The 13,380-nt window shown below is 44.7% G+C and overlaps 1 protein-coding gene across 1 annotated transcript; it reads right to left on the bottom strand.

Annotated features, from left to right (window-relative positions):
- Positions 1-4,112: 4,112 nt before the first annotated feature.
- Positions 4,113-9,322, bottom strand: TEKT1 (tektin 1). Its single transcript, XM_009991984.2, has 7 exons — positions 8,492-9,322; positions 7,937-8,102; positions 7,529-7,657; positions 7,013-7,156; positions 5,544-5,766; positions 4,727-4,923; positions 4,113-4,446 (listed from the first exon to the last, which is right to left on the bottom strand). Exons 1-7 carry the CDS (start codon positions 8,679-8,681, stop codon positions 4,287-4,289), a joined length of 1,209 nt encoding a protein of 402 aa, XP_009990286.1. The 5' UTR covers positions 8,682-9,322; the 3' UTR covers positions 4,113-4,286.
- Positions 9,323-13,380: the final 4,058 nt, after the last annotated feature.

The following is a 13,380-nucleotide window of genomic DNA, read 5'->3' as shown; positions in this document are numbered from 1 at the left end:
GCTGCCAACTACTGTTGATTAATTTATGCCAGAAAAAAAATGACTCAGGTGAAACCTCGAGGGAGGTGATTCTCCCCCTCTACTCTGCCCTCGTGAGACCTCACTTGGAGTATTGCGTCCAGTTCTGGAGTCCCCAACATAAGAAGGACATGGACCAGTTGGAGAGGGTCCAGAGGAGGGCCACGAAGATGATAAGAGGGCTGGAGCACCTTTCCTATGAGGACAGGCTGAAAGAGTTGGGGCTGTTCAGCCTGGAGAAGAGGAGGCTCCGGGGTGACCTTATAGTGGTCTTCCAGTACCTCAAGGGGGCCTACAAGAAAGACGGGGAGAGGCTGTTCAGGAGGGCCTGTTGTGATAGGACAAGGGGTAATGGTTTTAAAATAGAGGGAGGTAGATTCAGGTTGGATATTAGGAAAAAAATTTTTACCATGAGAGTTGTAGAACACTGGAACAGGTTGCCCAGAGAGGTGGTGGATGCTCCATCCCTGGAGACGTTCAAGGCCTGGTTGGATGAGGCCCTGAGCAACCTGATCTAGTTGGAGATATCCCTGTTCCTTGCAGGGGGGTTGGACTAGATGGCCTTTGAAGGTCCCTTCCAGCCCTAACGATTCTATGATTCTATGAAACGCCCAGAGGGGAGTAGCTGCTGTCCCAGGGTTACCTTTATCTGCTATCAGTCGGGCACTGCACAATACCACGTCGTGCTCCGGCTCATCTGGAGCCCACGGCGAGGGCTACCAGCAGCCCCTACGCCGCTACCTCGGGCGGGCCTGCGGCGGTAACGCGGCTGTGCCGCGGAGCGCAGCGAGCGGCTAGCGCGGCTCGGGCAGCACTTCGCTCTCGGCTGCCGCTCCCCGTGCTCGCTGCAGGGGCGGCCAGAACAGCCGTACGGCTGCGGCCCGGCTATCGCAACCGGGTCCGCGCCGCGGGAGCTGATGCGGCGGCACAGGCCCAGTCGACACCGTTATTCCGCCAGCCACGGACGGTACAAACAACTGAGAACAGCGACACCAAGGCCGGAGAAGACCGGCTCGGGCCTCTCGCACGGCCGGGAAACGCGGGCCGCGACCGGATGGCTCCGGCAGCTGCTCGGGGCCGTACTCACAGCGACAGACGGGACCGGGGCCGACGCACCGCCACCGCGCAGGAGCCTCCTCGCGCCGCCGCCGCCGCGTTTGAACGGCGCACCGCCCTCTCCGCCTCTCCGGATTGGCGGCGCTGCCGCGGCCCGCCCCCATTGGCTGCGCCCCGCGCGCGGTCGCCGTTTCGCGTCTCGGCGCCTGCGCAGCGGCTGCGCGTGCTGTGCCGGGAGAGGCGCGGGTCGGGCGCCGCGGAGCGGCCCTGGGGGCGGGGCAAGGGGCGGCGGCGGGCGGCGGCGGCCCTGCGCCCCGATAAGTCACAGGCTGCGGCCTCCCTCCCCGCGGGTGCGGTGCTTGCGTGGGCCCGTGGCCTGAAGAGGCACGGTAGCAGGGCTGGGAACGGGATGCGGGGCCGGGCTGCCCGCTTGGGTGTCCGAGCCGCGGCTCGTTACCTTCGGTAATTCGTGTGAGCAACACCTTAGAAGGTTTGCGTGTGTTTGTCTTTTCTCCAGCAGCCGTTGCTGGAGCAGACAGCTGGTGTCACCGCACAGTGTGTACGGGAAACCGTCCGGGATGTCCTCCGTAGCATATCGGGCAGCAAAGAAAGGCCGAGTGCAGAGAACATGGTCTGGTTTGGGTTTGCGTTGGGTTTGGATTGTTTTTTTTTTTCTCGATCTTACCCTAGAGGAAAACAAAGCATACAAAGCATTTAGATTTTAAACACTTCCACAAAGCAGTGTAAATTAACTGGTGCCCATGTCAAAGCACTTTGGTGTCACCAAAGATGTGCAACAGCTGACCCATGTAAATGAGCATCAGGTCTTTGCATGCCTGAGGGAGACAGCCTTATACCTAACAGTTGCTGACAGCTTTCTTTGAGTTCTGTTGCATTGCATTTGAGTTCTGTTTATTTCCAATAAACACCAGAGAGCTGTAAAGCTTTCTAGAAATTGTCTTTGGATCTATTCTTCAGTAGATAATCTCCAGTATGTCAAATAAGATCATGGCATGAGCTGTTGAGTGTAGCATCTTCTAATGGCAATAGAAGAACAGATGTTGTCCATCTCTTAGGATGGTATGTAATGCCCAAGGGACTGCCCTATTTTAACGGGAGTGGAAATTACTGTAGCATATACTGTTGTCATAATACAAAACTGATTGTCTGCTAATGTCAAGGTACAAAATTGATCTGCTGACAGTCACTTCTGTTGGTAAAATTGGGAAACTTGTTCACTGAATTCTAGTTACTGCGCTCACAAACTCTGTTCAATAATACTAACAGTGTTCATTCTTCTTTCAGTAAATTATCACTTGAATTAAACAATGACCATGAGCTGCTACAGCTCATCTTATCATGCAAGAGGTTGTTCTTTCTGAAAGTCTGGGCATTTCTAAACGTCACCTTTATGGAGAAGCTGCTACAAAACCATGCAGAAAGGAAATGCGTTTTGACTACCATAAAGGTAAGACTTTCTGCTTCAAAACTTCCGTTCCCTTCCTCTCTCCAATACCCAGAGAAAGGTGAGGTCCCCATGCCCACAGACAGGTCACTTACAGAAATGTTAACTACCTTCCCTATATTATGTTTTAGCATTATAACGAGCCTGAGAACCATTCACAGAAATGAGGCTTTCCAAGCTACTTAACCATGTACAGAATACTATAGAAGTTTAGTAAGAAGCCCCAACAATTCCATCCTAGACTGAGTTCCCTCTGTCACCTCTAGTTCAAGCTAGGGATTCTCAGTCACTTCCCAGGCCCAGTGCTTATGTCTATGCTTAAATTGAGGCAGGTAGGTTGAATTCCACTAAATTGCAAAAAGATACAAACACATCTTACTCTGCAGGGATGCTGTGTTGAACTGGGGCCAGACCACAACCATAGCTAGTGTAAAGCATGCTGTCCCAGATCTGTGCAGAGCCCAGGAATGCATCTCTTCTGGGAGTAAGAGAAACATTGCTCTTCCCCGAAATTCTTTGGCAGGAGATGATGTTTTCAGTCAGTCTGGAGTGAAAACAGAGTAAACCCTCAAGATTCTGCTCAAAACCAAGGAATTTGTTTTCTCCAGATTCCTCATTAGTCACAGAGGCGTTGTCTTGTCATGAGCTTTAATGGGCTGAACCTTCCCCTTGTATTTGAGAAACATGACTGTCATTCATGCTTACAGGTCAGGATTTACACAGCCCGACAAGAGACCAGTGAGGAGGATTGGCTCTTGTGCAATATTAACAGGAAGTTCAAATAGCTGATTGACTCAGAGCTTAATTATTTGTCACCACCTACCCAATGGTGTAAACCACAGGGAGAGAGAACACCCAGTGACATCTGCAAGCAATGAATGGAGCCGTTGGAGGCCATTAGTAAGGGATTTGAATCTTGACAGCAGTGCCTCTGAAAGGGAGATACCATTACAGCAAGGGACAGTTTTAAACTCTATGCATTAAAATGTTGGACTTGGGAACCAGCTTCGTATGTCTCCAGCATCATTTATTCTTGCCTTTGCTTTATTTTTCGTCACCAGAACCAAAGGAAGCAGTGAGCCTTTTTTCCACCCTTACAAGCATCTAAAGTAAAAATAAGGCCCTCCTCTTATTTCAGCACGTCTTATTGTAGAGCTTCCAACACCTTAACCAATGAAGCCCACGTCGTTGTTTCCCTTTTACAAATAGGGAAACTGAGACATGGGGTGAGGACGTGATCAGCCTAAAGTTAGCCTTGGCTTGATCTTGAGTCAGATGCACTATCCAGTGTATTGGCAATCCCTGCCTCCCATTAAGTTTGGTACACACGCTGCGCCTAGTTCTTAACAGCAGATGGTAAAAACAAAACATACTATGGCTAGTCCTGAGAGTCACTCACTTGCCCAGCTTTCCAGCAAGTGACTTCTGAGGAGACTCCTGCTCTAGCTTCCACAGCTGCTAGACCTTTCAATGGCAAAAGATATCATTGGTTGCACACAAGATAAATAACATGGAAGAAGGGACACATTATTATTATAGAATTTTATTGCCCAGTGGGAGATTTCATCTGGCATTCTAGAGCATAGATAGCTGTGAAACAGCGGTAAGTACTAAGTCTGTTTTAATTACCTTTTATAATGAGAACCAGGACAACATTGAGCCAAACCAATAAATCTGGAGGTTTGTCAATAAAATTTCAGCAGGAGCTGGTTCTTCAGAGCACGTGCAATCTCCAAGTATAATGGCTTCAGAAGTTGTTAATGTAAACACATTCTCTCATTTGCATGCAGAGCACTTCATCAATGTACAATGTATTCTCCTTGACCTGGATCTCCTCCTCCAAGGAAAGCTGTTGGCGGCTCAGACCTTTCCGCTCTGTCTCAGCCTGTGCCAGTGTGTCCTTTAATCTAACGGAAAATACAGACAGACATTAGTTGGAAACACATGGATAGTTTGTGGGTCTTCTTCATATGAGATAAGAATTCTGAGCAAAAAAAAAAAAAAGATGGAAAGGGATTCACAGAGAGACAATGTCCATGCTGCTTCTCTTAAAGTGTCCTGCCCTTAAGGGAAAAGTAATTTCCAACCTTTCAGGGAGAATAGCTGGGACCTAACATTACTTTGACTCATTAAATTAACCCAGTAATCTATATCACAGATATTCCCTCTTTCATTGTTTCCACTTGCCTTTGAATATTTTTTGTGAACTCTTGAACTTCGCTGATCAGCTTGTAATGCGCTGTGTCATAGCACAATTCCATGTTGGGGCGATGGTTTCTTGCTCCTAAGCGGGCCTGAGCCACTTTAACAGGTCCTTCTGCATCAGCAATTGCTTGCTTTAAGGCTGCAATGTTCTTCTCCTGTGAGGCTGTCTCATCCATTACCTTAACAAATCCAACAGAAGGAAGTGCTGCACACTGTCTCTTAAAATGGGCGAAATCATCAACACATCTTTAACAGTTGTAACAATCACAGTAACAAGATGTTATTTCATCAAAGGATATTTTACAAAGGTCAGCCGGGATTATGATTCCGTCACTGGAAAGCAGGTGACACTGTTCTGAGTGAAACCAGAGATTTATGCTCAGCAATTAATTTTTAACATTAACACTCATTTTTCATGTATCAAATTTCAAGCACATTGACCCTGATTTTATAAGTTATTAGGCTCTTAGATCACAACTGTGAAAACTCTATAGGAGCCTCATGTAACTAAAAATCACATGGGAAATCCTGACTTTACTGATGCCTAGAGCAACACTTACATCGTAATTCCAGAAATTAATTTCTGTAGTGGTGTGCACAGAGCTAAGAAAAAAACCTCTAGAACTGTTTGGGTTTTTTTTTTTGCGGGGGTGGAGAGGGTAGGAAAATGTGGTAGTGGTTGCCAATATTGCAAAGGTAAAATTCTTAAAGCAAAATAGCTCAAGCCACTGGATTGAGAGAACTGGTAGATAACCAAAACCTGTTTCCACTTTTTCACTGACGGTCCTCTACCACTCACCATTGCAAGGAGAGTCTCTAGTTTGTGCTTGGCATCCTTGACTTCTTTCACTCGATTCCTAAATGCAATGTTCACCATCTCACGTTGCTTGCATATGTCGTTCACTGTCTGTGAGAGGATACTATCAATCAGCGCTCTCAGTGCCAAAGAATTGTTTCTCTGCTTGTCAGCCTTTTCAATATTTATGTTTGAGAAACCTATCCAGTCTTCAGAGCTAACAAAACTGAAAGAGATGAAAAATAAAAGGTCATCAACTGGCAGCATCAGGCCCTCCGTGACTTCAAAAATCTCTAATTACTCCACAAATACAAGAACAAAGCAGTACTATTTAACTGCACATCTCAGTGAGTGCCAGTCGTGCTGGGACTTCTACAGATACAAAATAAAGACCCTCTCTGTCACAAACATTTCAGAACGAAGTAGACAAGGGTAGGATGGAAACGAATTTGCTGAAATCGTAGAGCTTGTTATGACTTTCATTTGCCTGATAAAGGATTAAGTTGTTGTGAGGGAAATACAACTAATAACCAACATATCTTAGAACACCTTTCAGTAATTAAGCTGTTATTACTAATATAATGCAGCTGTTACTATTAGTAGCAGGTTAACTATTCACATAAAACTTTCACTTATTCTCTCACACAGTTCACTACCTATAAGACACTCACTTATAGTACCTGGTTGGAGCAATAGTTGGGAAGCCAAGTCCCAACTGTATCCCCAGAATCAGAGGGTCATGCTTGTGCACTAGCAGCTTGCAGGCAGGTGTTTGGAAAGTTCCTCACAGGGTTCCTTGTTTCATTGGGTGGATATATAAAGCTGTAATTGTCATTTGCATATAGCAGCCAACACCATTCTAGGTGTGGTCTGAGTTATACAACCCATTGTTGATGCATGCTAATGTGATAGCAGCAAGAGCTGTCAGTCTCTTGGTGTTCCAAGTTTGTCAGTTCTCATAGAGCCAATGTGTCCTGGGAGACGCTCTCAAACACACTGCTTTCTCAGTATGTCTCCTCTTTTCAGCCTGTTATTCTGTGGTAGCTATTTTTCCATCTAAACCATTGGCTCTACCTAACCCATACAGAAGGGCTGTATTTGACAGGTTAATGACTAAGTCAGCAACTGACTCCAGCGTTCTCCCCACTAGAACACCCTGGGAGAGGAGAGGAAGTTAGATTAGTAAATCTATTCTGACTTTAAGCAATGTGTGAAATTTTTCCTTAGCTAACTGTGATCCTCAAAAACTTTCAGTAAACTGCAGTTCACTGAGAACGTGATTACTGTGGATTATTTCACAGACATATTACACAGATACTAAAGTGATGGACAGAAGTATAAAAAACCTACAACAGACAGATGATAGACAGATATAGTCTGTTTTACACAAAATTACTTTTAATCTTGCTATTACTGGAAGAGCTCATACTAGCTATATAATCATGTGTTCATTGAGCTAAATAATCACTTACTTTCCTTCTACTTTCACTGCATTGTCAGCGTATCTGGTATCAGGAGTGTTGCTTGCCAAGCTAGCACAGTAATCATCAATCATCAACGCTGTGAACTTGTCCTTCAGATCCATTTCCAGGTTGTATTTTGCTAAACGGTTTAGTCTAGGAGGAGAAACAACCCAAGTCTGAGCCAAAGCGTAGGCACTCACAGAGGTCCCTAATGTGCATGCCTAAACGCATTAGGTAATACACATACTGTTACAGAATTCTTTATGTATGAACTGTTAGTTGCAAAGTCCCAAAATCTAGAGCATGAAGCTGCCTCCATAGAAACTGATGGTACAACTCCCATTGGAAGTAAAGGCACACAAATGGCTCATGAGAAGACCAGGGATCATGTGCAAGTACTCTTTTGAGTTCTGACAAACAGAACTTCTCACCATTACTGACTGAAATGTATGAATTAGGACTGACCTCCTGTACTGTCTTACTTTACAGCTAATCAGTGTTCAGTTACACTCTTTGCCTCTGCACCTGATTTGCTCATTGGTTTGTTCCAATGTATGTCCAAGCAAAGCAATAACCCCCTGGAGGATTTCAGCTTCCTTCACCAGTTCCTGTTCCACTTCATCATGCACCAAGTCAATCCCAGCTCGCCTCTGCCTAAACAAAAAGAGGAAAAGCCATCAGCCACATTGTTCAAATGCCTACAGCTAAAAGAAGATGAAGAAGCCCAGCTTTTCAAAATTGAAAGCTTTTCCTTGCCACACAGGAAGTTTTTCCTTTATAACCTTGGTTCCCCAGTGTTGTAACACCTAAATCAGGCTGTGATTGCACTGAAAAGAGAGGCAGACCCTTAATTTGCAGCCTTTTTCATTATTTGTTAACGGTTACCTAGATTTTTTTGCTCTCCCTGAATGCTTTTCTTCTTAATCCTCTCACCTGTTCAGGAGACACTTTTGAGTAATGACAAGTGGTTCTTTGCAGCTCTCCAAAGATTTCTCCAGCCTAGTCTTGAAAGTCAACAGTACCTCTGTCTCATGAACAATTTGTTCAAGTTTGTTATCTAATTCTTGCTTCCAGAATTTTATTTCTTCCTGTCTCTGTTCTGCAGAATGAAGATTGCAAACAGGTATTAATACAAGCCCATCTTATATGCCAGAGCACTGTGGGTCAGATCTGAGATATGGCTAAAACCAGACTTATTCCATAGTGGAGTGCATGTAGTGCTGTAGGCTGGTGCGTGGAGACAGTTTTGCAACCCTGTGTCAGGAGGTTTTGTTAGAATAGTTGTCTGTGTGTTTTAGAAAAGTAATTTATTTGTTACAAAATAAACAATCTCCCTCAAAATATTTTTTTAAAAATTAATTTTTCCATGAGATCAGAGAGCATGGCACGGATGTATATTCCTATTCAGTATCAACTAATTTTCTAAGTCCATCTTAAACATATAGCTCAAATAACACATCTTAACACTTGCAGAACACACAGGATTACCTATTTTCTTTTTGACATCACTTTGGGTTTTCTGAGTTGTCTTTTCTATTTCATCCAGCAGCCTCCGACTCTCAGCTATCATGTGCTCTGACCTGGATTTCTGAGACTCTGTACTGGCACACTGCATCTTGTTTGCAATGTCCCATTCCGAGGGATGAAACTTGGCTGGAGCTTGCAACAGTCTGGCCATAGTTTTTTGGAAAGTTGCTAGATATAACACAGGTCAGTTCTTGGAACATGGAACCTGAAAACAGGAATAGCATTATATTTGGCTGCAGAAGCAAGAAGGGGAGAAGACAAGTCCATGATGGTGAGAAAAATTCTTGCCCCTTTTACCTGAAAAATGACACAGATATGAAAAGAAAAGACTTCTTGCTCAAGGCTCTGCACAACTTTACTAAGGAATGTGGGAGAGAGTTTGGAATAGGAGAATGAAGAGACAAGAATTTGGGAATGTGAGCCAGGAAGAGAGAGAGTAAGAGGCTTGAAAGTGGAACTGAGAGGAAAAGGTGGGCTGTCTGCAATAGGAGGGAGAAGGGAAAGAAAAGGAGACCTGTGAGGAAGGACGAAATTACTAAATGGACCATCACAGAAAATTGAGAAAAAGTGAACAAATATAAAAGATAGTCTCCCATAGGTTGGAGAAGTAAACACCTTTTAAGAATATGGCTGGAGAGGTGAATGAACTCTAGGTTGTAGAAAAGAAATGTAATGGTCATTAGGAAAAAAAAAAAAGAAAAAGATAAAACAGGACCTGAAAAGATGAAGGAGGAAATACAGCAGGTAAATGAGAAATAGAAAAGCCTAGGAAAGGCTAACGCAGAACAAACACCACTGGGGACACTGGTTTAATGTAGAGTGAAACCAATGCCCAAAATATATGCAAAGTCAGAGCAGTTTATTAGTTTTTTCTATTCTTGCACTATGCTCATCCAATGTTCCTGAGACACATCCTCACCCCAAACGCAGACAGCCACTCCTCAGCAACACACAGTTCTGCCCATACTCCAGTACAGGAGCCCTTAAAACAATCCCCCTTCTCCCTCACACACCTCTTGGCTGGTACTGCTCCAAGCCAGGACAGCTCCCCAAGGTCAAACCCCGGCCCAGTGCCACGTCCTCAGTCCTCAGTTCCCCTCCACTGGGAGAGGTTTGCTCCCAACCATCTTCCAGCCTCAAGCTCCACAGCAGCAGCACATCATAGTTTCTTTTTAAATGTGCAACTAAATATTCCAGGAGGTGGCTCAGAACAGCATGAAAGGTAAACAAACTGGTTGCTAAGGGAACAGCAACATTGCCTCTAGCAACCTTCTGCTATTGCACCAGGTGGAAGAAGCACAGCACACACAAGCCAGCAGTGCATCCTTTCACCTGTTTCCAGTTAAGATCTATCTGGAAATAGAAACGCATTTTTTGTACATTAATTGAGATATAGTTCCCACAGCTTCGGACAGTAATTTTTGATCAATTTATTGCAGAAATGCATAAAGATTGTGAAAGCAAATGAAAGGTGTGTTAAGTACCTAGCTATCTAAAATGTCAGTCATAAAATGTCCTTAGCAGTATGCTCCATCTTTATGGCAACTATATTCTTTCCTGGGATATAAGAGATTGGGAGCCAGACAGAAGAAATGAAGGAGACAAAAGAGCACTGGTACAGTAATGCCCCCTCTGTATAGCCCTGATATAGTTTAGATCAGAGCAGGGGTTCTCAGAGTTACCAACAAGGTTCAAAGAGATTGAGAAGTGGTAAAGCAGCAAGTAGCATTGGTCAAAAGAAGTTAAGCTGGTCCAAGACAGAAAAATGGGAAGCAACTGCAATTGTTGGCTGCAAATACAGTGCAGTGACAGCTAGAAAGCTGCTTATGATCATTAATTTCAAACAGTTGCTATGTTTTCTGTGATCACTATAACTGGTAACTACAGTGCCTCTCATGCCAGCTGCTGTGTAAACAGAAATCTGCACATGCTCCAGAGGAGCAAAAAGGGGTTTCAGCAGAAGAAACTCTGTCTTACAGAAAAATGCAGGTATTTCGGAGATAAACAAAGAAAACTCCAGGGTTGACATTAGAACTGAAGCCATTAGCCTGAGAGGAGAAGGACTTAGATTCAAGAAGCAGCAGAGAATGGGGTGCAAGGCAAGCAAAGAAAATGAACAATAAATGCTAAGTGATGCAGAAGGATAGAAAGCTATGGTCACAGACACTCAGAATGCTCCTGATTCAGGAGGCAAAGCAAAACTATGACTAGGCTGAACACTGATCAGAATCAATTACACAGACCACTACTGAGGCAGATCTGTAAATCAATGTATATGGTACTGCACACATGAAGTCTGCAACTATTTTGCAAAAGAGCAACATTTCTATGGGCTGTCCCCTTGATTTGTACATTCTGGTTCCCCTTGGTCTATATATATATATATTTTCTTTTTCCCCTAATGGATATTTTTTAACAGATTCTTAACCTAACATGCTAAAATGAGTTAGTTGAAAGCACTAATTTTTGTCACAGGAACAACTGGAGCAGGACTGGAGCCATTTCCATAATCACTGAAAGATTTCCAATGATTTAAGTAGATCTGAACTCACAGCTAGTTTGAACAGAGGTTTCCTTTGGCCAGCATGAGTCACAGAATATGTACAAGGCTGCATATCAGTCATCTTCCACAAAATTTTATTATCTGTACTCTCAGTAACATTCCAGGGCTTTTAGAAATGTAATTAAAGAGGGATTATAAAATGATTCGTAATAAACTGAAATGCTGAGGTATCTGAACAGCAGTTAAGAATAATGACTCTTACGTTTCTCAAAACGTGCTCAGTCACTTTGAAAGCTGAGGAGTCCCCAAGTGATGGTCCTGCAAGACATTACTGAGGCCCATGGGACTTCACGCAGTTTTGTTCCAAAACCCCAGTGTGTGCTGGTCTGACCCAACTGGTGAGCGACACCATCACAAAGTAATTAATTTGTAGTTACCAACTTTAAGTCTGTTCTGCGTTGTTAGCTTACCTAAAAGATTATTTATTTTTAGATTGTGAATACGAAATTTACAGCTGATCCTTCAATATGAATTACACGACATAAGAAGGTTTTACTTTTACCTCAGATAGTTTTCAGAGGTTAAATCATTGCAGACTTCCTGCGGCTGACAACAGCGGGCCGTTCCTCAAGTGACGGAGGAAAAGTCAACTCAGCAATTAGGGCGACTTAGCAAGGACTGAAAACGAGAAGGCCGTTAACGCCAGCAGCGCGCGGCGCCTCACCAGCGGACGACGCGGCCCCGCGGCAGCCGAAGGCGCACGGCGGCGGCGCCCCTCCCGCCCTCCGCCCCTCCCGCCCTCCGCCCGGCGGCACCGCGCAGCCAATCGGCCGCCTCCGCTGCCGCCCCTCGCGCGCTTCTCGCCAACGGTCACGGGTGCGCGCGCCTGGCGGCAGTCGGCGAGCGGAGCGTTGCGAACCGCTGTCTGGGAGGCCGGTGCCGGTGCCGCGGGCTGAGCGCGCTGAAGGCCGCGCCGCCTTTCCCGCACGACACGTCACAGCAGTTACCGCTGCACGAGGCAGCGCATGCTCCCGGGTACGCATCGCCAGTGCTCCAGGCACCGACTCAAGTGCTGTTCACGTACCACATCCCCTACTAGCGCCTTCACAAAGGGTTTTACAAAGCAGTTCCTCACCTTGGCGAGTTGTGTCTGGACATTGAAACTGGGTTCATTATGAGGAAGTGGCCTAAGTTCTCAGAGTCTGGAAAAACATGTTTTCTGTGGAGGAGTCTGAATAACAAGCATTCATGAGACTAGATCTAAATTAAATGTGTTTCCATGTTTCTTATTAGATGCCTTAAAAATACCATAGAGCCTCATTCTTCAGAGGATTAAACTGTCATCCAAATTGCTGTGACTGCTGTGACAGTGCACTGAAATGGGAGAATTCTCTAGGTTCAGCTGATACTGCACCATCATTAACTGTTTGCTTTCAATGTTCCTGAAACTGCAAAGCAGACTAACGTAACATGTCTGAATTCCGGTATTCCACTAGTGTCCAGAATAATCTCCTATGAAAAAAAGCTGAGAGAGTTGGGGTTGTTCAGCCTGGAGAAGAGAAGGCTCCGGGGAGACCTTTTTGCAGCCCTTCAATACTTAAAGGGGGCTTATAAGAAAGATGGGGACAAACTTTTTAGTAGAGCCTGTAGCAACAGGACAAGGGGTAATGGCTTTAAACTACAAGACTGTAGATTTAGACTAGATATAAGGAAGAAATTTTTTTACTATGAGGGTGGTGAAACACTGGAACAGGTTGCCCAGAGAGGTGGTAAACACCCCATCCCTGGAAACATTCAAGGTCAGTGTAGACAGGGCTCTGAGCAACCTGATCTGTTTGGAGATGTCCCTGCTCACTGCAGGGGTGGTTGCACTAGATGACCTTTAAAGGTCCCTTCCAACCCAAACTATTCTGTGATGCTATGTTAACTCCACTGAGGCTTTATCTAGGCATAGAGCTATTTTAACATAACCAAAAGTGGCTTTTAAATGCACCTTATATAAAGCAATGCCAACTTTTATTTTGGACACTTTAAACTATCTCTGTAAGCCAGGCTCGTTTTAATGGAATGACACATGTTGAATCATATGGGGTAGTTTTATACCTAATTACATGTATCCAAGAATTTGCACTGGTTTAAGCATACATTTAGATTAAATGCTTTATTGGAAATGGCACACAAAGGGAGACATGATGAAAGGCATCCATCCAATTATACTTTCAAGGTGCAGGACTTCCCTGCTGTGGGAAGCTATATAGCAAACAATTTTAAAAAGTAGGTGATATCTCTGCTGAGATTATTTTGAAAATCTTGTACTGAATGAATGAATTGGTCTAGCCTTTAAAAG

The sequence above is a fragment of the Tauraco erythrolophus genome, chromosome 21 (assembly GCF_009769465.1).
Source record: "Tauraco erythrolophus isolate bTauEry1 chromosome 21, bTauEry1.pri, whole genome shotgun sequence".
NCBI lineage: Eukaryota > Metazoa > Chordata > Aves > Musophagiformes > Musophagidae > Tauraco > Tauraco erythrolophus.
This window is presented reverse-complemented; position numbering and strand designations above follow the sequence as displayed.

What these genes read in the sequence shown, in the direction of transcription:
- TEKT1 (XM_009991984.2), bottom strand. Translation starts at nt 8,681, where the DNA reads ATGGCCAGACTGTTGCAAGCTCCAGCCAAGTTTCATCCCTCGGAATGG. An exon ending in TGATGTCAAAAAGAAAATAG is followed by an intron (nt 8,103 to 8,491) that starts GTAATCCTGTGT and finishes TTCATTCTGCAG; the next exon opens with AACAGAGACAGGAAGAAATA. An exon ending in CAAAAGTGTCTCCTGAACAG is followed by an intron (nt 7,658 to 7,936) that starts GTGAGAGGATTA and finishes CTTTTTGTTTAG; the next exon opens with GCAGAGGCGAGCTGGGATTG.